Source organism: Rhodamnia argentea, chromosome 6 (assembly GCF_020921035.1).
Source record: "Rhodamnia argentea isolate NSW1041297 chromosome 6, ASM2092103v1, whole genome shotgun sequence".
In the NCBI taxonomy this organism is placed as follows: Eukaryota; Viridiplantae; Streptophyta; class Magnoliopsida; order Myrtales; family Myrtaceae; genus Rhodamnia; species Rhodamnia argentea.
This window is the reverse complement of record NC_063155.1, coordinates 26,937,895-26,961,724: the sequence shown is the minus strand read 5'-3', so window position 1 is coordinate 26,961,724 and position 23,830 is coordinate 26,937,895. Positions and strand designations below refer to the sequence as shown.

General features: G+C 41.8%; 3 protein-coding genes across 4 annotated transcripts; 1 reads left to right on the top strand and 2 right to left on the bottom strand.

The window, feature by feature from the left end:
- Positions 1-26: 26 nt before the first annotated feature.
- LOC115756722 (proline-rich receptor-like protein kinase PERK9) lies at positions 27-5,056 on the bottom strand. 2 transcript variants are annotated; one of them, XM_048280051.1, is made up of 9 exons: positions 4,762-5,056; positions 4,187-4,707; positions 3,288-3,695; positions 3,090-3,170; positions 2,421-2,491; positions 2,254-2,330; positions 1,963-2,110; positions 607-768; positions 27-527 (listed from the first exon to the last, which is right to left on the bottom strand). In XM_048280051.1, exons 1-9 carry the CDS (start codon positions 4,923-4,925, stop codon positions 348-350), a joined length of 1,812 nt encoding a protein of 603 aa, XP_048136008.1. In that variant the 5' UTR covers positions 4,926-5,056; the 3' UTR covers positions 27-347. The 2 variants fall into 2 exon arrangements, with proteins under 2 accessions (XP_048136008.1, XP_030552483.1); XM_030696623.2 differs by having other exon boundaries at positions 3,090-3,176; positions 4,187-4,700; positions 4,770-5,056.
- A 5,211-nt stretch (positions 5,057-10,267) lies between these two features.
- On the bottom strand, positions 10,268-15,624 carry LOC115756738 (5'-deoxynucleotidase HDDC2). Its single transcript, XM_030696637.2, has 8 exons — positions 15,210-15,624; positions 14,196-14,320; positions 13,490-13,527; positions 12,856-12,966; positions 12,695-12,774; positions 12,306-12,342; positions 10,905-10,946; positions 10,268-10,823 (listed from the first exon to the last, which is right to left on the bottom strand). The coding sequence occupies exons 1-8, from the start codon at positions 15,618-15,620 to the stop codon at positions 10,738-10,740; spliced, it is 930 nt and encodes a 309-aa protein (XP_030552497.2). The 5' UTR covers positions 15,621-15,624; the 3' UTR covers positions 10,268-10,737.
- A 4,392-nt stretch (positions 15,625-20,016) lies between these two features.
- On the top strand, positions 20,017-21,663 carry LOC115756186 (putative F-box protein At2g19630). Its single transcript, XM_030695881.2, has one exon. The coding sequence runs from the start codon at positions 20,300-20,302 to the stop codon at positions 21,512-21,514; it is 1,215 nt and encodes a 404-aa protein (XP_030551741.1). The 5' UTR covers positions 20,017-20,299; the 3' UTR covers positions 21,515-21,663.
- The last annotated feature ends 2,167 nt before the right edge of the window (positions 21,664-23,830 follow it).

The following is a 23,830-nucleotide window of genomic DNA, read 5'->3' as shown; positions in this document are numbered from 1 at the left end:
TCTCCCCCCAATTTAAAGACAAAGTAAGCGCAGGAATGTAGTAAGATATTGCGGAGATTAATTACATTAGTGTGACTTTGAATACAATGAACAAAATTGAATCAATGAGATTTTCACACCACCCTAAACCTCAGTGGCAATAGAAGATTTGCTATAATACTGGCTACCCTAAAAAAATTGCGGTAAGGCAGTGCACCTCTCGACTTTATGAAGAAACCTACTTACAGGTACAAGAGAGCGAGTTTTGCCCTTAACTGGCAGACAAGCTCTTGAGAGCCACAGCTCAGACAACACAAACTCTCTTGATGAAAAATGAATCCTCGTGTAGTATTTACCAAAACCGTCCTTCAACTATTTGAGCTACACCGGCTAAAGAATTCTGTACTGTAATTTTGGCTGCCAAAAGCCATCCTCTGGAACAATCTGATCTCTGCAGATTGTTGAGCGGAATTAAACACCTCGCTCTCTCCTAATCTCATTCCATTGGTTAAGTCGGCAGCAGCCAAACTATCAAATGCTCTCACAATCTGCAAGGTATGACCTGACTCAGCATATCTTCACAGATGACAGATAAGTTCCAAACCAAAATGCATATTTAAAACTTACCTGTCCCATACGAGGTCTCTTGGCAGCTGAATGTCGCACACAAGCAGCTGCAGCTTCCATCATCCGGAACATTTCGGCTTCAACATAATTTCTTTCAAGCTTTGGATCTGCCAAACCCTCAAATTCTTCGTTATCAAGTGCATGGCTTAGCAAAGGTCGAGCCTGGAAGATGGTAGGATATATTGGTTAGTGAAATGAATGTTCCATTATTTACTACTATTCCATTTGCCATGTTTGTGTGTTTTGGATTAATCAGTTCATTGAGTTGGACCCGAAAAACACTCAACATTCTAGAGTAGAGGTTATGGCTATCCCATCGTTCATGACAGGGTCCAGTCTACCATAAGTTCAAAGACAACCGAGTACTCTGTTGGACTTGAATATAATGTGAAAATATTATAGTATCCACAATAAGATGAGGTGAGACTAAATACAATTGGCCTGTTGCCAAACAAGAAGTAATCTAATAGACATTATCTTCTATTGAAAACAATAACTTAAGGGAAAGTAGACCTGCTAGTAGTTCCTAAATTTACCAGAAGCTGGCCTGAGCAATTTAGCCATGCACACCTAATAATTATAGACTCCAAAGTTTTCCTGAGAAAAGGTAAAAATGCTCTAACGCCACCTTCATTCTCAATCTCAAGATGAATCTCAAGATGATTAAAAAGGGTTTCATTGTTTTCAGCCTTTAATGTATATAAGCATCTGTCCTGACTCAGGCCATAGACATTACATTACCAATTCCATCACAAAATATTTCCAAAGTTCAATAATTGCTCAGGTCAAATTAAATCTCAGAAAGAGCTTGTGAGTAAGATGATATTGAATGATGGACCTGCATAATAGATTTTGCTTTGATGGTCCGTAAGTTTCCCAAAACCAATTTGCACTAGTTATTTTCTTCCAACATGGACCTCAATGTCAGAACAGCAGTACAATATATGAGTAAAGACCCATCCAACTGTCATATCATAGCAATAGAAAAGCATCATAGCGAATACTAATAGATAACCTTTAAAGGGTGTAAATAAATGCACAATTAGATTGATCTGGCTAGGACATCATCTTATAAAGACTCCCACCATTAAGGATAGAACCCGATACATAAATTCTGTTTAAGTACTTGAGTAACAAACTCCTTTGTAATTCAGGGCTATCAATGGACCAAATTCAGAGAATACGAGTATGAACAAAACTACTACCAGATTCACCACATTGCTTTACGTGCTCCACAAAGACAGATGACCAGCATCTGTATTTGCTCTGCTAGATCTAACAGCTTCATCCAAGTCAATTTAACATGGCAAATCATGATCAACAAGCAAAAAAGGAAAACAAGGATTTATAAGTTACCCATTCAACTAAACTCTCATCTCCCAGGGGTTGTGATGCATCCACAGGCTTCCGTCCAGTTATTAGCTCCAGAAGCACAACTCCGAAAGAGAAAACATCAGATTTCTCGGTCAATTTGCCACTTGATGCATATTCAGGAGCCATGTATCTGAAATGTCACCATGAAGAATTTATGTTAATGAGAACATGCACAGAAAGTGCATGGGCCAAACATGCGACAATAGGTTCTCATAAAACTCAGATAGATGTCCTCTCTAAGAATCACAACTGACAATTGACAACACTACATACCCGAAAGTTCCCATCACACGTGTAGTGATATGTGTATCTGCATCAAGAGCTAATTTGGCAAGTCCAAAGTCTGATACCTGTTAAGCAAAGAACTAGGCATCAGTACAACCAAACTGTTTTTTCAGAAGGACCAACTAAAGCCCGTCCAATAGGGTTAGTAGGCACACCCGAGCTTCGAAGTTATTATCTAGAAGTATGTTTGACGACTTGATGTCTCTATGGATAACACGAGGATGGCCTGAAAAAGACAATCAAAATTAAGCAAAAATTACACATTAGTACCTCATGGGACAGAGAAGATTCCATGACAAATTCTACTAAAAGAAATGCACTGCTGAAAAAGTAAATCAAGCCAATTCACTCCAAGAACAAAAGCCTCTTGGAATTAGATCATTATTGCATCCTTTCGTATCTCAAGTGAACAAAAGATAGGCCAAGAAAAATAAGCGTATCTGTTAAGCTTATTTTCGTGCTTTGCTTTACATTTTAATGGACATCAATAACATGGTCCACAAGTAACGTTTGATCTTTGCCTTACATTTTAAATCGAGCTAATTCACTCCAAGAACAAAAACCTCTTGGAATTAAATTATTATTACATCCTTTCATCTCTCAAATGAACAAAAAATAGACCAAGAAAATTAAGTGTATCTGTTAAGCTTATTTTCGTGCTTTGCTTTACATTTTAATGGATATCAATAACATGGTCCACAAGCAACGTTTGATCTTTTATTCTTTTCCCAAAAAATATTGCAATAAAAAGAAAGGGATTTTATTTTGTATTTCTCAGATTAGCTCAAGCGAATGTGCATAGTAGTTGGAGAACCGGTGCTTACAGTCTTCATGAAGGTAAGCTAATCCACGAGCAGCACCAGCAGCAATCTTAACACGCGTTGCCCAGTCCAGCACTGGCCTACCTTCTCCTACATGTCAGAAGGGAAAAACTACAAATCAGAAGGGGTGGAACACAATCTGCACAAAGAATACTCTGAGCATCGAACCATTGAGAACTTTGAGATGAGCAATTACTGTACCATGAAGATGAAAGTAGAGGGTATTATTCGGCACATATTCATACACGAGCAACCTTCTGGTTTCAGCAATGCAGTAGCCTACCAACGACACCAGATGGCGATGGTGTATGCGACTGATGATTTCAACTTCAGCTTTAAATTCTCGATCCCCTTGTCCACTACCAACTTTTAGCTGCTTTACAGCTATCTCTCTCCCATCTGGAAGGAATCCTTTATAGACAGCACCAAATCCACCTTCACCCAATAGATTTTGAGATGAAAAACCATCGGTAGCCTTGAGCAGCTCTTCATATGTAAACCATGGCCTGGAATTTCCAATTCCTCCTGGCTCCTTTGGTGAGTAAGCATCACTCCCTGAAGTACTTCCGAGGAGGGGTGCAGAAGAATGTGTCTTGATAACAGATGAATCTGGACACATTTCATAATGTCAACTCATTATTCAAGTTAAAAACCACCACATATAGATCCCCTTTTAATTCCACATATACTCAAGAACAAGGATTAAAAGAGGTGAATCTCTTATGCCTCTCTACACCAATTCTGAACCATGTTTGGTTTTTCTTCAGAACACAGTTGAAAGTTTAATGAATTTGAAGATTTCAATGTGTTAAATTCCTTATTAGGTCGAACTAGACATCTGATATCATTTGATATATTCATGTTGCGTTGCTTACATATCTTGCGGCGCATGAATGCTTTATACTTCCAGCATTAACCACCCCAAGAGAGAAGTACATGTACTAACCATCATGCCAAATTGGAGTGTGGGCTTTTGTAAGATTACTGAGGCACCAAAACAGAGAGCACATTTTACGAATGAGACCACAGCGCACCCACACAAATGATACACAAAAGTGTATAAAAGATTTTCCGGAGAGGGGTTAGCATCTCTAGAGTACCTGTTCCAGGGGAAGAGTCCCCAGGTGATGGCACTATGTAGACTCCAGTAAGTCCAGTAACCTTTTTCCTTCGTTTTCTCATGCGCCAGACAGAAAATCCAATAAGGCTAATGAGGATGAAACCCACAGCCATAACAATAGCCACTATGCCAGCTGTTCCTATTCCAGAGCCAGAATTCCCCGTATCATTGGAACTGGAAGTTGAATTAGGATTGTTGCTTGCAGTCGGACCAATTGATGCAGGGGTTGGAGGGACAGGAGTGGAAGGTGGAGAGAGACCTGATGGCGAGGGTGGAGATGCTGAGGTTGGAGGAGAATTTGAAGGCGGAGTTGGTGGAGAACTGTGTGGGGGGGAACCAACCCTAGGAGGTGGAGTTGATTTAGCTGGAGGAACTGCAAGAGGGGAAGGTGAACTTTTTGGTGGATTTGAGGTTCGTGGTGGAGGTGAACTTTTGGGTGAGGGCGACACAGGTGCTGGGGGTGGAGGCGAACTTAGAGGTGTATTTGATGGTGGTGATGGTAGTGGTGATGGTGGCGGCGGTGGTGAATTTTCAGGGGGATTGGATGAATGCGGTGGTGGCGGCGAAGGTGGAATTTCAGGGGGGTTTGCAGAAGGCGACGAAGGTGAACCAGGAGGTTTTGCAGTTGGTGGAGGCGAACTAAGTGGTTGTGCAGCCGGTGGTGGTGAAATCTCAGGTGGCGGCACTGATGGTGGAGGTGGTGGCGGGGGCGAGATCATAGGAGGAGTAGCAACAGGTGGCGAAGGAGTAACTGGTGGACTAGGTGACGGTGGGGAAGTTGAAGGAGGAGGTGAAGGCGGGGCCTGACTTGCTGGCGGATCTGATGATTGTGGGGAAGGAGTTGAGGGGGGTGGAGCCTTGGAAGATGAAGGTGGAGGCGAAGTACTACTATGAGGCGGTGGCGACGGCGGCAGGGATGGCGTTGCTGGCGAAGTACTACTATGAGGCGGTGGCGACGGCGGCGGGGATGGCGTTGCTGGCAAAGTACTACTATGAGGCGGTGCCAACGGCGGCGGGGATGGCTTTGCTGGAGGAGTCTGAGGTGGTGGTGATGGAGTTGAAGGGGTGGTGGAGTCAGGTGGATTTGCCTTAGGTGTAGCGGGAGAGGAAGGCTGCGGAGGAGGAGGAGAGGAAGGCTGTGGCGGTGGAGAGATGGTAGTTGATGGTGGCACAGCGGAGGGGGATTTATCTGGAGATGGCGAAGTACTTGCCATCTCTGAGATCAACACAACCCAGACAACAGATCAATCAATCTCCAGTTCCACAAATCATGTCAAATCTTGAGGATTCTATTAACGTGTTGGACACCTCCACATTCCCTCTTCCAGAGAAGAAGACTCAATTTTGAGGACAATCCAAGCGACTAAATCAATTCTTGAGCCAAACCCAAAACCACAGACAGAATTACTGCTCTGCCACTCGGAGTCACAGGAAGAGCATCAGTAAACAGTATCAGCCAATGAAGAGTAGAAGACAGTACTGGGAGCGATGGAGCTCATCAACCCAGATGAACCAAGAAGGGCAACGTCATAAGAGGACACAGATCAGCTCCAAAAAAGCAAATGACAGATCACAATCTCCAAAAGAAACAATGATTCATGAGCCATAGACTGAACCTAGCAAAATCCAAACTTTTCTCATTCGATTCGGGACTTGAAAGAAAAAATTAGAGCCCGAATCTCCAGTACAGAAATGTAGCAACACCGACCCGAAACAAGCGAGCGTAGGCGAACCCCAAAAATGCTTCAGAATCACCAGAGCCGAACCTTTCGCGCTCCAAACAAATCTCTCACTGATTCAGCCATTTGAAGTCATCACATTTCATTCTTGAAATTAGACGATGAATGAGTCCGCGAAGCTTCTGTGTGCCTCTCTCTCTCCATCTCTCTCTCTCTCTGAGCAACTGCAAGGAGGCACACGGAATGTGGGGCCACCGATCCAAAACCCAAAGGTGAGGCGGACGTCAAGAGAATGCTTTTTGAGGGATTGTCCGAACTCAAACGAACACGACAGTGAAGGTCTACGATATCATTATCAACTCATGATCGGATAATTCAAGGTTCATTATCAACGCGGCCTTCTGTAGTAGAGGTTGCTTCATTGCAACGTCAAATCAACCCGCCAAGATTATTACTTTATCATTTCCTGGTGAGGTGTACGCCATGCCCTCCTCATTGCCAAGCCAAGATTTTGCATATCATAATCTATTTTCTTAAAGGTTGCGTCTTTTAAAGTGTAGTTTTCTTTTTTGTCGGGAAAAAAAAATTATGGCAGTATTCAGTTTATAAGCTCTCTTTCTTGCCGGCAAGGTACGGATATGATTTTGATTTTAGAACAATATTTCGTAGCCTCGTTCGTGATTCGATTTTTCAATCAGGTCCACTTAAAATTATGACTTCTCTTGCATACAATCTCGATTTGAATCGATTTGTTATTGCAGCATCTCAAGTTCCACTTCTCTGAATGTAAATTTCTATCCGAATAAATTCGTTAACGAGTTTATTTGGATTTTAAATAACTGATATTACGTCTTCTTTTTTCCCCGTATGAGGATTCAATAGGTTCATAATCGAATGTTTTAATAATGTGCTTAGTCGTATTGAGTCCGACTTATTTTAAGTTTGTGAATTTCGAGCCGGGCCGCGTTAAACTCAATTCATCTCGTGCTCGATTCATTTGAGATTTGAGTTATCCTTCATTCGGGGTAAAAAAATAATAAGTAAACGAAAACTCTAACACTCCTTCAGCACATTGTAGACCAAAAAAGCATGGTGTACTTTCCGGTTTTTTTTTTTCCCCACATTTCTTTTTTCGGAAAATTAGCTTAAAACATCGTTTAAGGATTAGTCTAAAAGATGTTTGCTGTATAAAAAACACGGTCTCCCATAAATTTTTTTTTTTTTTTGGTCGAAGGACACCCATAATTCAAATGTTTGATTTTGTCTTTGCGCAGCGTGTGGTGCTATAAACAAAATAGAGGTCATATACGTGTTTGGACATTTTCCTTTGGGAGCCCCTCTCTGACCGGAATAATTTAGCGGGACAAATACAGCTTGGTCTGCATGGATTTCTTGTGCTAATCATATGATTATTCTTTGATTAGAAAAATTAAACGCAGCCACATGTTTGTTCATAATAAAGACCCAATTTGTCCTCGTCCAGAACCGGTGGAAGCGCTCGGTTTATAATCTCTCCAGTGCATGGAAGTTAGATGGCAGAGAACATAAGAATAGCAGCATATTAAACGGGAGATTCTCTATGGTATGGCCCATGCACGCACGAGTGACTAGGTCATATGCAGAGTGGGTCCCAAAATGAAGCTCACAAAAGTATGAGTAGGTCCTTACTATTAAACAACGTAATTAAGGAGTAAATCGAGAGCGGAAGCATGAAATCTAGTGGGCCTCCCCCGCCATGGGACGACGGACCCGAGGAACGGTGGAAAATCCATGAGTGGTGGTGGGTCAAGATGCATTCCGTTAGATTCACCGAGAAAATATTTAATGACTTGTTTTGTGTGAGCCTAGTCAGCTCCACTCAAAAGGCGACACGTGTCCTTTTTAATGAAGTTTATCAGACAGAGGAGAGTGAAAAGAAAGCCTCCGGCCTTTGTGTCTTGTTCTTTTTTTTTTTTAGTCAGTCCATGTCATAGGACATGTGTCACCTTTTGAATGGAAATGACTAGGCTAGGCTCACGCACGCCACATGAGCCGACGACGTGGCGGGAACTAACCAATGACTAGGCTCACGCACGCCACAGATCTTTTTGGTGTTCATGCCACCAGTGAAGTTCCCATCTACATGCTGCTCCACGATCGGAGACTCAGCTGTGGTGGATTGTGACCGTCAACGACTCAAAGGAAAAGTCTACCATGACCGTCCCACCAATTCTGACGGTGGGACGGTCAAATTATGTCCACAAACTTGTTTTGGTGCAATCGGATTACTTGCTAATCCGGTTTTACCTTTTTAACTGTCAATTTTTTTAAAAAAAACTTTGAGCTAAAATTAAAAAACAAAATTATAAGAGGAAAATAATTTTTATTCCACACACCATCCTTCCATGTTTTGTATAAGGCACGTATTGATCCGGAAGATCGTATGGTTAAAAATATTATTCATTTAAAGGGTTAGCTTTTGTGATTTTGTAACATTTGACCCATTTTTTTATATAATTAATTTTGGAAATTTTGTCAACCAATTGCCCAAATAAGTCCCACTAGCATAATCTCATATTCGTGGCTATAAAAGCACCGTTACAAATGGTGCCGTCGGCTTCGCGGGCCCCGAATCAAATCGTATGCCTTGGCCATGGCCACAATGAACTTATATGGTCGTGAGCATTGTCACTGCACCCCACCAGTCCAGCCCTAATGTGGGACTTTTCCCCCAACACTTCCTTCCCTTTTATCTTTCTCCTCCTCCCTTTTTTTTTTTTTTTTTTTTGTGTGTTGACTCTCTTTTGCTTTTTGTCCTATTCTTTCTCTTTCCCGAATTTCCCTTGCTCCTTGGAGAGAGAAAGAAAAATCCTTTTTCTACTGTAGTTGTGGCCCGTTAAGGTGGGGAGGATGTGATGCAGTGAGAAGGATGACGTAGAATACGGACAAGGTGGCGACTTTTGACGCGGGAAGTGTCGGTGGGTTCGCTAGACGAGAGGCCGCAGGTTTGGGTGCACGCGTCTCTACGATTTTCACCAACACTAACATACCATGCGCAGAGACAACCTTTTAACACATGTATCAGCATCATTAGGCTTGTATTTGGGTTGGTGGCCATAGCCATAGACCAAATGACAGGTCCATATCTCCAACTGCGCACGGTCTAGTAACTTCTTCCCAGATTTCGGAGTGCGGCTATGTCTGAGAATTCAATGGCGGCGCGGAACATGTTTCGTTCTCCTAGCTGGGCTCAAGAGGTGGAAAGGTGCGTCTACGACTTTTTGGTGTTACGCTGTTTTCGCCCGTCTGAAAACGCAATGCAGTCTGACATGCTGAGGCCCTAGAGAGATATCTCTAGGGCCAACCCAGATTAAGAACGATCCGCTTGACAACTACACCAGTCACCATCCAGGTGCTCAAACCAACAAGAATGTGAATGACGAAGCCGAGCCGCCGGAGAGTTTGGTCAATAAGAAGGGATGGACAATGAATAATGGTGCTAGATATTCGTGCATTAGTAATAATCCCTAGGGTAAGTAAAGATTATTTCGCAAAAGCTATGAGAGAATTTTGTGAAACAATTCTCGAGTTCACGTGTAACCTTCGAGCCCGCGAAGCACGACCAAACCAAATCACTGCACACATATATGCTCAATGTTTAACCAAATCCAGTTGAAAGCCACCCCTTTAACATCGTCTTTTCTTCTCTTCCCGATCATTTTGAAATTTACAGCATGTGACTCTTCGGCATTACGGCAGTTGATGTGAGAGCTTTGAGAAAGATAAGGCTTTGGGAAGGGATGACGGGTTGGGGAACTAATATTTGGTTTGGACTAATGAGGACGGAGTCCCAGGAGTCTTTTCTACTTCCTTTGCATAGTTTTAACAGAGAAAAAAGAGCATGAAATTGGAAGTGCTTTCATAATTCAATGATGGAACTTTTCTGGCTTCCGAAGCTTTGGAATTCTATTAATTAGTTGTAGACGTTCAACCGCAAAATTCAGGCAGTATATGGGAATGAAAATGCAAGGGGAGCTACGCAGCATATAAGGATGCCAAAGAAATGGCAGTCGGAATCAAGAATTGCCCGATGGCGACTACAGGGACACTCAATTACCCTCGGAGCAAGCAGATTTCCATAATGCATACGACCCAAAAAGGTATCAGCAAACCCAGATTCAATCATCAAATCAATGATAATATCGCATGTGCTTTTTTAATTTACTCTTACCGATGTAAAAGCCGCTGCAAAAGTAGCCATTGTTACCTCTGGCTTGCTCGAAGTATAGCAGTGTAAGCATACCAGGTACAGAGACAAGTACCACGAGCAAGGGCAATAGGAATTCAGTACTCCGCATTCTCCCGAAAAAGAAAAGGCAAAGAGCATCGGCTGGCACGGAAAAGATCCAACAAAAAGAATACTATTGATTGAGTCATATTTTCCATTGCCAAGGCAGTTTGAGCACCTAGTCAGAAAAATTCATAAGGCTGCTTATCCGGATGAAAAGCTCAACATCAAACGATCCTTCATATCTCTCTATTCTATTTTCATTTGCTATATCCATACTCTCACACAAACTAATTGTGAGGAAAAAAATATATATTTTGTCATTCTACAGTTCATGCAACCATTAAAGGAATTCCATACCTGTAGCTGTCATGGAGAATTTCTGAGTTAACATTCTTGCTCTTTGGTGTTAGTGGATCAAATTCAGGACTTTGCTTCTAGGAGAAAAGCTATCAGTTTATACTCCCAATGCTGTGGGAGTAGCAAGAAGGGACGTAACTACTCGAGATGAAGTCCATAAGAAATCTTAATCCAGAAAGTTAGCCCCAGCTTGATGTGAAAGAACGGAATTCATCAATGAAGCGTTTAGTTCAGCCCATTCGATAGCCTTGAATTCCTCCTCGAAAGAATCTCGGCTGCCCAGCTCTTTCCTATTTCAGTCTGAAACTTACCTACATAATAGAACATAAGGAAAGAAAGACAACATTAAATCCAAATCCCAACCATAACGTGAGAAAAGAATCAGAAGAAACCTGCTGTTGAAAGGAAAAACTCATCCAGTACCATCTCGTGTTCTGCATGTAAATAGCATAACCTCTAATGAGATAGGTTTTAGGAAAGTGTAAAAGTAGAAACTAGGTCAAAACCAGAAATAGATAGGACATCTTTGCAGTTCCCAAATCTAATTGTATGACTGGAAATGAGCATTCAGACGTGAGTAGAAACTTCCAAAAGTTGGGTGCCATTGAGCATGTAGTGTCATTCAAGATACAAAATCTCAATCAGCATAATCAAATATGAAAGAGATAAAGAGGAAGGGCGAGGAAGAGAGGGGGGGGGGGAGGAGGGACAGACAGACAGAGGCAGAGACAAGAAAAATCAGTTTTATCACATGATTTGACCATATGATTAGTATACCTGTTGTCTTCGATTTTAGTAGCATCAATGAAATTAGATCAACAAAAGCAAAAGGCAGAGTCAGAAGAGCGGAGAATCCATCAAATTCAGTGTAAGTGCTCATTGTGAACTCTAAGCAAGTATGGTGATAATGTTAGCTCATGAAATCCCAAAGTAATACTTTTTGCTTCTCGAACTCCACCCACTAACGGTTCTACACTATGCCATTAAAGAGATGGAATCCTGGTCAGCACAATCATAAGCATGCTCATTCAGCAGAGAGGATAAAAGTTTAAAAGTATATTGCAGCCAAACAGCTAAAACTTTCTCTCACAACCTGGATTCTCGTATCATGTGCAAATTAACTTGTCATCTTAACACTTGCCTGTTTGGTAATAAGCAGCATTTTGGTAAAAGGCATAGCCACTTATATTGGTAAATAAGGAGCCAAAAATACATGGAAATGTGATTTTCAAGCTGTAGAGAGATGAAAATATTGACTGGACTGGAAATCCTTACCAAAAAAAAAATATTGACTGGAAAGCCGGTACACCTTTGCACCCGCTATGACACTTCCTTGTGTCATTTGGGGTACGAGGTTTTTGTGTGCGGCTTTCTCTTTGTAATTAGCGCTGTGGAAAGTTATATACATATTTACCTTTACCAAAAAAAAAAAAAATATTGACTGGAAAGATTATTCATTGATCAAAGCGGTTAAAACTAATTGCTCCTAAGTCTAATCAGCTCACTTGGAATCAGAACTTCTAAATCACCCAGTGGAGGTTCTCCAGCAATGTTTATGTCAGAAATTTGATCTTTAATTTTGCAGCAGTCACAAACTCTTCTGTACTGTTGATGATACCAGCTCATTTTCTTCCAAGTTTACCAAAGCATGTAATGTACAAAATCTTCTTCATGGTTAGCTCAGGTAACTTGATTGGTTAGCCGAAACAACAACAGGGAATAGGTAACTACACACACAGCAAATGTCTGAGGAGTCTGCACACACATGGAGAGACAGTAGCTGGGTGCATTACCCATCTCATATTCCAGGGCTTGCAGAATCAACTCGACCTGGAAAATGGCATATGTTAGTTTAATTGAATTACGGAAACCATGCCATCAAGAACAGGATCTGTTTTGAACAAGAAGCCCAATAAAGTGAGAAGTACTGAAAAACCGGCAAGCAAATGCTTCATAAATAAATAAGAAACTCTTACAGTTATAATAAGAAACTTTATCCTGCAGTCTTGTGCCGTTGAAGGCAAAATATCTTGCTTTAAATTATGTGCAAGGAAAATATCAACATCAAAGCGTAGCTATGAAATGATGATCAACCAGCAAAGACCAAACAAGACTATACTAGAAATTTAAAGAACTGGAGTCTGCCCTGCCCACAAAGTATTACATGCCAGCAAACACATACTTTGTCAAAATCTTTGACCAAATTAGCCTCTAGAGAAGAGTTGCTCTCATACTCAGCCCAAAGTTCCTTGATCTCTTCAGCTACAGAAAGAGAATTTAAATTGGAGTCAAACTCAGGAGCAAAAAGGTAATCCAAGATCTAAAAGATGAGAAGATTAGTACCCCTCATCCCTCCACCAAGAACTTGACACATTTCATCTAAAGCTGCCTGTTCTCTCCTACTCTTTTCCTCTTTAGGCACGCCATCTGCTGGTGTTATGTCTCCAACAATAGCTACAGAATTCAAGATGCAACTTCATTCAAATTGATCACACAAAATGAAGCCAGTGATGGTCTTGAGAGAATAAAAACTACATGTAAACTCCAAACTAAACTACAACCGAATCAATTCAAATCCTTTCTCTTCTTTCCTCTAGTAAATATCTATATCTATTCTTTCCTTTCTAGTATACCTCTTCCAAATACAAAGATATTTCCAAATAGTGGGCTAGACTAGACAAGACAAGACAAGACAAGAAAATTGAAAAATCTATAAAGGTACTAGTGCTATATGGAATAACAACAACAGAAGCTCCCCGAATAAAGTACTCATCCAATTAGAATGGTCTATGGAGATCCAACTGCAAGAATAGAAACAAGAATGAAATGCAAGATCATTTCTTGTGAGCCATTTGCATTTACGGTTATACCATACATGAACCAACAACAGCAACATCAAATCAGAAAAGCACAGAATGGGCCAACATAATCACAAAATTAAAGAAAACGAGCATGAAAATCAGACGGATAACTATACCTTCAGCAATATCATGCACAATCGCTATCTTGATGCACCTGTGGAAGGGGAAAAGAAATGACATGACAACACGAGAAAAATATAAAAGTGACATAGAACATCTACTGAAAAGTTGGTATGGAAGCATGTGCCATTTGGTCAAGAGCATTATGGCAAACAAAATCTTGACTTTCCACAAAAATAAAAAAATTAAATAAAAAATTAAATAGAGCATGCATAGTTCTTTCCTGCCAATAGGCTTAAACAGTCACAAACACATTTTTAGCAAGAGTTTCCTTGGGATACAAGGTTGAAAACTAGTCATTCAAATGTCACTACTTTTCTTTTGACAGTAAACTCTATACCTACTTTCAATCAAATTGGAGTAATTCCAAAGTTCTGCTCATGTAACTTCTAAAATGGTTCAAAGTGAAATTACTCCGTCACTCACCTGTGAGAAAACATAGAGACTGCGTGGGCTAACAGGGAGCAACGTGACACTTTATTCAGGTCACACCAAATACCACATCAACTTTTCCCTTAGATTTCTGACAGATGGCATGGTACCGATTGACCAAATGGACATCATTCGAGAAGTACAGTAACATAATTGCAAATTTTAAGGGATTATACAGAAAAAGATGATGAAAGATGAACAACTGTGAATGAATGTCACTCTAAATTTGACAAGCACAGAGATCTAAGAACATGATAAGGGTCCCCCAACCTTTCCCTATCTAGTCCAGGAAGATCATCAGCAATTAAAGCCATCAATGCCATGCGGTACATATGATCAGCAATCGACTCAGGACCGTCAATCCCTTGATTGATCCACCCTTTCCTTTTGGTTGTCTGTGAAAGAGAGCAAAAAATAATTTCTACTGAACATACTTTGTCAAACATGCCGCAAATCGCAAATTCCTACTTCGAGCATTTTCTCCTTGGTTTTGCTATCATCTATTTCTTTAATTGGAAATGATGAGATCCGATAAAACCTAGATACACAGACACAGAAATATCTTGTGGTGTAAACTCACCACTATTGGTCAGATAGAACCTAGTACAAGCGCAATGTCATGGCAAATGCTTGCCCAAGGTCAACACACAATCAATGTAAAGAGCAGAAATAGGCGTGATTAAGGGATGTGAATGTAAGTCATCAGGACAACCACCTCAAAGACAGATAGATCAAACTCAAGTATGAGGACCGCAAAAGACTTACGTGCAAAAAGTTCTCACTCAAAGGTCGAATAATGGAATATATTGAACAAGGTTCATCAAGGTAAAGTACCAAAGAAAGTGGAGTACAGTAAAGCACTCAGCAAAGTCCTGTAAAAAGTCAGAATAGGAAAAGGCAATCTAATGCTTAAAAACCAAAACTGCTGAAGAACAGATAGGAGTGTCGCAAACTCAGGGTTCAAGAGTTTCGACACTCGCTTCATGTCATAATCAAATCATAAATCAATGAGAGAGAAAGGTGCTTCCTAAAACACGACGAGAACTCATTCGTCAAGTTTTACAAGGAAAAAAAATCAAAGCTATCGATAATCAGGTACAAGAAGTAGTTAGCACAGAATAGAGCGCATTTTTGCAATCAGCTCATGCTCCGAGAGCTGCGGACTCTGATCAATCGCGAAAAAATGAGAGAGGAAACCTAATTGCTTCACACTTAGCTTTGACCTTCTCAAACTCGTAGCAAGATCAAACGAAATCAAGCCGAAACCGAGAATCTCATGCACACCTTGAGCCGGTGACACAATGTGAGGAAGTCAATGGCCGAAGCCGAAGAACGATGAGCAGGCGATCCAATCGGAGCAACAGAATAATCCGTCCGAAGCGAAGGTTCAAAACCTTCCGAAGAAGGAGAAGAATGCTTGCGAGAGCGCAAGAGAACGATCCTCGGAGCAGCTCCGAGGCGGCGGTCCGGCCCGAGTGATGCGCGATCGCGGAACGACGGAGGAGCGCGAGGAGCCAGAGAGCGATGGAGACGAAGCGGATGGAATGTCGAAGGATTAACCGCCATTTCTCCTCCCGCGGCGACGAGGGAAGTGGAACGGGAGAGGAGGATTTGGTCGGAGCACTGTTCGTTTCCTACGATGTGGTTTTGGCGAGGACGGTTTGAGGTGGTTGGTCTTTGTCCTCTGTTCGCCATTTATACAACTGACCGGAAAAATGAATGAGGCATAGCTAAGTAGACACTTCCCCTTTTTTCTAAATAAGAAAACTAAAAATGTTAAAATTTATCACAAAAATACGATCGAGTGCTAAAACTTTCAAAATGTACAATTAAGTCTTAAAATTTATCATTAAAGTGTAATCGAGTTTTAAAACTTTCAAAAAATGCAATTAACGAAAGCACTTGATTTCGCCAATTTGACAAGTTTTAGGACTTGATTGTATTTTTTAAATTTTTAGGACTTAATTAAAATTTTTAACAAGTTTTAGGATTTAATTGTATTTTTTGAAAATTTTAGGATTTAATTACACTTTCGTGATAGGTTTTAGGATTTCTAACGCAATTATCCCTTATTGATTTCTACTAAAGAAATATTTCCTAATCAAGCTTTTAGGCCGCAGCTTTTTTTTTTTATTTGGAAAAATTTCAATGAAGGTTCCGAAATGCCTTTATTTTCTTAAATATGAACCTTATTTAAATAAAGGCTTGAAGTACTTAAATTATTTTAAAGAAGGGTCGACCAAGGACATTTTTAATCGAAGTGCTCTAATTGTTCCCAGACCATCACTGGCCTCAGGCGAGGGCAACCTTGCGCAACGTCGGCCCAAGCAAGGGTAGCTAGATGCCGGCCCAGGCAAGGTGGCCCTCGTTGGGCTCTAGTGATGGCCTAGGGAGGGGGAAACAAAAAGGCAAAAATTAAAAATTAAAAAGAAATGGAAAAAATTCAAAAAAATAAAGGATGAACAAACGATTTGGCTAGGCTCTTTTTAAAATAATTTGAGCGCTTCATGCCCTCATTTGAAATAAAATGCACTTCAAGCTCTTATTTGAGAAAATGAAGATACTTCGGGCTTTTAATTGAAATTTCTCCTTTTCATTTTATTGAAAATGAATTATTTGAAAAATAATTTTCTATAAACGATTGTAAGTATGATTGAAAATAATAACCAATGAATAGTTTTTTTTATTACCAATAATAATTTATGCCTAAATATTTTCGTGAACAATGAAAAGGAAATTTGTTTGTTCATTTTTTTAAGCAATACAATCTATCATTTTTTAAAAGATATTTTTCAAATTATTAATTTTTCGCGAAATAAACGGAACCTTAATTTTTCATGATTAAGTCCATATTACATGGCGAGCTTGTGTACTTACAGATAATATGGCATTATTTCTCAGCATTATTTTAGGTTTATCGTTTTTTTTTTTTTTTTTTTTTGCTTTGAAGGCTTATCAATTATTGAAAGGGTGAACTTGATTGGAGAATTTCAATATAAGCACATGTTTTTCCTTTACGACGGAGAAGGAATACTATTTTTGAATCTTCTATGCCGCCATTGAGATGCTCACATGCACATATCACGGTCTAGCAACATCCTCGATCAAGGATGGATCATGTCACGTTCAATCGGCCATTTTATGATACATTCAATGAATTAATCCATGGCTGGGCGCAAGGATCAATCAGCATCGATCCAACTTAGTCAAGCATCGACCAAGATGAGCGGGCGGGTGGATCAGCGGATGAATCAATACATGGATCGTTGAACGAATCGCTGCACGATGCAGCACATGAACGGATTAAATCAGGGATCGATGTAGCGTACGTGCCGCATGAACCAGCGCATAATGCAAAACTCATGCGGGGTGAATTAGTGCATTGACCAGTAGCTAATCCTCGTGAACCATGCAGTGAACTACCCGAATGGCCAGCACGGCCACACGAGAGACCGGGCGAGCGATCGGGAATATGAACGGACGCTGATTTCTCATCTTCCAAAGGGCCTTCTGGAACGTTCATGGGGCAGTCCACCACATCATTCGGCCATGGGGGAGCCTAAAAGTCCCACGAGAGACGATCCACAAAAGACAAATAATGGGGAACTCAAACAAACAAGACAAGCAAAAAAAAGACGAAACTGAGGCAACCAGGGAGGGGTAATCCAATATTATAAATAGGGGTGAAACCTCACATTGTAATCACCTTGTATTCACTCAAACATCAAGCAATAGAGTAATCTCTCCCTCGAATCTCTCTCTCTCTCTCTTCCATCTTCTTCCTCTCCACCTATCGAGTGTTTCCCAGTGAGGGAACGACTAAGGCTTGATTCGGGCAAATCACCCACACACATAGCCCGAGTCGCTGCACGGTTGTGGTTCGAACATTGTCCCGTGACATGCACATATTAATCTAACGTGGCTGGAGTGCCACTTTTTTCCACCTTTCTCAAAAGCTTTTTGTTAATAAATATATATTCATCGAGCAAATAAATACATGAATGAGAAAATCATGACATTTTTCAAAATACTATTTCTTTTGTGGTATGCGAATAAATAAATAATTCGAGACTTCAATTAGACGGATAAAAAGCTCAAGGCTGCATTGCACGAGTAAGAAAAACTTGAAGTATTTTCTTATACCATTATGTCTGGGGAAAGTGATACAAATAGTATGTGAACTTTGGCTGAATGTGAGATGTGATCCCTAAACTTTATATCAATATGCAATCTAGCCCTTGGACTTTTAATTAGTCCAGTATGATCCTGGACTTTTGGTACATATTTAATTTATCCTTGAATTGTATGACAATGTTTGAAGTTGTCCCCTAATCTTGAATTAATTGAAGGACAACATTAAACATGTTCATATTGTTGACACCTAAATTTTGGCTGGTCATTCATAATTAATTGCGTTTGAAAATTTGGGACTAACCTTAGTCCCTACCAAAAATAATTAAAATCATTTTTCATATAGTCCGCCATTTTAATTTTAGCATTTATCGCATTACATTTTGCATTTAGACTGGACCGACGGTAAGTGGACTTAATTGAAAAGGCATTAAAGCTTAACTGAACCAATTGGATTAAGTCATAGGGCCGAAAATTACATGTGCACTGCCTATAAAAAGAAGACTTGTGACAGATAACCGAAGAGGGAGGACTTCATTCAATCGACGAACAACATCCACGATCCGAGACCCCGAAGGCGAAGCAGTTCCACAGCCTTTATCTCACACCGCTAACGATCCTGTGGCGATCAAATCTTTTCCCGCAAGGTTTCTGGGTGAATATCCAGCAAGTCGTTGGCCGGCTCTCTAGCGAACTCTGTCCCCACGCACCCTGTCCGGACGAACCAGCTGCTGTCCCCGTTCCTCTGAAGTCGTCTCGGACCCAACCAGCGACGGGACAACGATCTGCCTCAGTCACCCCGTGAGCAGCCTCGCAGGAAGATGAGTATTTGTTCGAGATGAGAGCCGATCCATGATATATAGTTTCAGATAAGTAGGCCGATGCTAGAGAGAGAGAGAGAGAGAGAGAGAGAGAGGCTGGTGCTTCTTAGTACAAAGAATAAATGTCAAACTGAGCAATAGTGTTGGAGAAGAACAGAGGAACCCAACCAAAGACATCATCAGCCGTTTAAGATCATGCAAGGCCGAGCTGACGGAAGTACCGAATTTACACATTTCAATGATAACTTAGATTTGAAAAAGTTTTTTTATGTTTTGAAGTTAAATCAAGAGCGAATATGGCTTAAAATTAGATGTTTATAACAATATTGAAGACATACCACGAGACAGAAAATCTGCTTATCTGAATTACAGTCCTTTTTTTGTACGGCTGGAAGAATAACGGCTTTTGCACGTGTATAGATAATGTCCATACTAAGGTTGCGTTTAATCGTCTGAATAAAATTTTTTATAGGATAACTTTTATCCTATTCAATATTTGGCATAATATAAATTCCGAATATGATCAGATATAATCCGGATAAAATAATCCCACTAAGGCTTAGGGATAAATGTGAATAGGATATGTGAAATACGGAAAGAAAAAAAAAATAAGCTTTAGAATATTGGGCCACTGTCTCATCTCGTCCCATTGTCACTTTCTTCTTCTTCTTCTTCTTCTTCTTCTTCCCCATGTTCTGCCTCCACTCCATCCCTCAAGTTTCAGAATATGTGAGAGACTGTGATCACGCTCCGTCGACTCTTCACGTGAAGGCACCAGATTTGCTCTTCTCAGTTGACCTCTCTACTGGAATCGCCTTAGACCACAGCTTCCAGCTCCACCACGCACTGCCCTGACCTCATCTCCGGTCGACGCAGACGAGTCGAAATCTGGGGTTCATGGTTGACCTAAACCACAGATCGAGGGCTTGTCACGTTGCCACTTCACCCTCTTGACGGCGTCGACAACGAGGCAGAGGGGACGGACGAGGGCGCGATGGAGTAGGATAATGTAAAGAGAGAGGTAGGGGGCTGAGAAGAGGGACGAGCCAGGGACAGAGCAAGGCCACGGCGGCTGGAGTAGAGGAGGGATGGCGTCGGCGGCTTTTTGAGACGGCGGAGGTGATTGTGGCGGACCTGGGCGGTGAAGTCGTGAATCCATGCTTGAAGATCTTTTTTAATATCTAATCAAGTTTTGGCAATGGACATTAAACACTTATTTGGATAATATTTTATTTAAATTCATGTTATATTCGGATGTTATCAAACATCCGATAGAAAATTTAAAATTTTAACTATCTTTATCCTGTCCTACCTTATTTTATTCGGTAAAAATATCCGGACGACCAAACCCGAATCCGGAAGCCCTAGGAGTAAATGTATAAAACCCTAAAACCCATCAACCAAAGCGGCAGAACTTAGAAGATGAAACGCTACAACCGGAGGAAGTCCTCCGGGACGACGGATGACGATTCGATAGTCCTCCCCGAAGACCTATTGATCGAGATCCTAAAGAGACTCCCCGTCAAGTCCCTCTGCCGGTTCCGTTGCGTCTCCACTAGCTGGCGCTCCCTCATCTCCGACCCTCGCTTCATCGACTCGCATCTGACTCACTCCGCCACTCGCCCAAACCTCATCGTCAGTTTCCCCGACCCAAAGGCCGGCCGCCAAGGAGGCCTACGGATCTTCTCGGCCGACCAATCTGACCCTCGGGACGGTCAACACCAGATGGCTAGACCTCTCTTTTCACTCCGTGGCTGGACTTCTTACGTTCCGCAGTCTCTCCACGGCCTCATCAGCCTGAAAGTCGGCAGTCATGTCAAGATCTGCAATCCCAGCACTAGGAAGTACGTGGCTTTCAAATCGCCTAGAATAAAACGGCGTTCTGGTCGTTGGTCATACTTTCAACAAACGGAAACCTTTGGGTTCGATCCTGTCGAGAGGACGCACAAGGTTTTAAGCACATGGGTGGTTATTGGGGGCGTTCGCGAGTTCATCATGGAGGCGTGGGTGCTCACTCTTGGGACAAAGGAGTGGAGGCGGGTCGAGGGCTGTCCTCCCCATCATAAGAAGGATAATGAGTTCTGCTTCAATGGGGTGGTCTACTATACGGCGTGGTATTTATCACACGGGTTCCGTCCAGACAATTGCCTGGTGGCGTTCGATGTTCGGGCGGAGAGCTTTCGCGTGATTACGATTCCCGTCGGAGCCATTGAAGTTGGACACGCGCCCCTCCTCATTGAATTCGAGGGGCGCGTCGCGATGGTGGGTTGTGGCGATGCTCTCTCTTGGGATGAGATTGTCATGTGGATCCTCGAGGACTCCGACCGGGAGATCTGGAAGAAGAGAGTTTTCGTCCTGCCCCCGTGTTGGAAGGACATGGTCGCGGATCGTCGAGTTTTTCCAGTGGGTACGGTTGGTTCCGGCGAGCTGTTGTTCGCACCTCGAACCTTACGGAACCCTGTGTGCGTGTTTTACTACAATCTGAAGACCAACGGCTGTAGGCGGAGTGAGATTTACGGGTTGCCCGAGCCTCCTGAATATTGTCATTTGACTTTTTCTGATCATGTGGAGAGTTTACAGCCGCCGAGAGGTCTTTCCGGTGGAAGCCAAGCCCGCCAACTATTCCTGGCAGCCTGAACTTCATACCACTCATTGATTGGTTCTGAAGTCTGCGCTCAAACTGTGTAATTGGCAATTTGTTTTGAGGCTGGAAGATGAACAGCTGCGGTAAGTATTAGTCTTGTTGAAGTGTCGGCTGCCGCATTAGCAATTTATTTCATGTTTACGCATCCAGAAATCTTGCTTTATCGACTTCCATTTAGCTCACTCTACGAATCACAACACTCCGAGAAAATACTCAATAACATGATACTCTGTAAAAGGAAACAAACAAGTTTAATAAATGCCTTCGAAATTAAAATGGCGGCCAGCTCACTCGACAGCTTTCTCCGATACTCTTTCGTTTCGGAAGGAGAAATGAAGTGAGAGAAACCCATGAGGACTTCTTCCACATAGTTTCATTGAGCACCCTACTGTGATTCGTGCAGCAGAAAGCACATATGTGGGAATAGAAGGTTGAGCACCGCTCCACTTCGATTGGTGCAGCAAAGAGGTTCCAAGGTCGGGCACCTCTGCACTCCCGTTCACGCATCACGAAGGAAGCTCAATAAATTGCAAGTCTAAAGGCTTGAGCCCATATGATAATCCATATGGAGAAATAGGGTTTCTCACCAATAATATGTCGTAGCAAGCTTTTGATCGAAGGTTGATTTGTACTTTCTAAATCAGGTTTTTCGTGGATTGAATCGAGCCGACCTTCCGGTGAGATCTATCTTTGATCTCTTGTGAAGTTCATGTGCATTGCCAAGAGCGGTGATTTCGATGTTATTGCTGCTCGTACCTCTAGTATCAACTAAAAAGGGATTTTGTTCGCCCATCACAAGAGTGGACTGGTGCTGCTTCGCACCTCTCTGCTGAGCGAACCTTCGCATATTTCTATTGCACTAACCGGAGTGGAGTGCCGCGCCTTAACTTTCGCGCATCTCTACGGCGTGTGAGGCGCGAACCGGAGCGTCGAACCTCTCTGTTGTGCAAACTGGAGTGGAGTGCTCGACATTTGCAACTCGCTGCTGCTGTGCGAAACCTTGGTTAAACCAAAAAAGAACTGAAGAAAGTTAATTAAAGGACAGAGTTTTCTAATGTAAAAGAGCGAGAGGGTGGAGAAAGTTGGAGGAATGAGTCAGCGGCCATTCCTGGATCAGATGAGGATATATGCATGCTATTTCCCTGAGACATTCCCTATCTTAGGAGGACTGCTGAGAGCGAATTAGTTTTACAACCGAGATTTTTCCTATGGCACCGTCGTTAGGAGTTTCCGAGTACGTTCTGCTGAATCGTGCCGTACAGAATTTTGAAGTGCCCGATGCCGTCGTTTCTCCGCATTTCCAAGAGCCACCATGTCAATGTGAATATCCATGATAAAGGCAACATGAAAGACAGCATTTCTCCGGAAAATTTGTCAAAAAAGTCCTAAAATTATTGTACTTTTACCAATTTAATCTTAAACCTTTTAATTTTTTCAATTTAGTCCTATATATTTTGTATTTGTGCCAATTCAAATCTAAACTTTTTGTATTTGTACCAATTCAATCCATCCGATCAACTTTGACCTGCCGATGTTGATGTGGAGACCAGTCGGTGCCTACGTCGACACCGGCGCTTACGTGTACAAATTTTAGTAATACTTTATTAATTTTTCCAAATTTTTTCCTTTTTTTTCTCCCTTTTGTTTTGTTTTTCTTTCCTTTTTTGTTTTCCATTTTCTCTCTCGCGGTTTCTCTCTCCTGCTCCTCCTTCATGTAGACCCACACCTGAAGAAGAACAGGAAGCAAGGGGGGACGAGCCTCACCGACCCTAGCCTTTGGCTGGTCGCTTGCCATCGCTGGGCGAGGCCCGGTCTTGCCAGGCTAGATCTGGGTGACACGACGGCGGCGACAATCGATTCTCCCTCCTTGCTTCCTGATCTTCTTCAGGCGAGGGTCTGTATGGAGGAGAAATCATGAGAGAGAAAATGAAAAAAAGAAAAAGAAAGAGAAACAATAAAAAAAAAAAATTGGAAAAAAGTATTAAAATTTGTACACATCGAATTCGAGGGTCGCGTTGCTGTGGCCGATTTGCGTAACCTTAACCGTGATGGCAGTGATGATTTTGTTTTATTGATCTCGGAGGACTTTGAGAGGGAGATCTGGAGGAAGAAAGTTATTGCATTTCCACCAGGTTGGAAAGAGATTCTTGCAGCTGAAGAGGTTTTTCTGGCCGGTACTGTTGGTACTGGTGAATTGTTGTTGGCATCGCAGATAATGTCACGGCCGCAGCAGCGAGTGTTCTACTACAACCCGAAGACCAACAGTTTTCGTTGGATCGAAATTAATGGGTTACCTGAATATAAAAAAC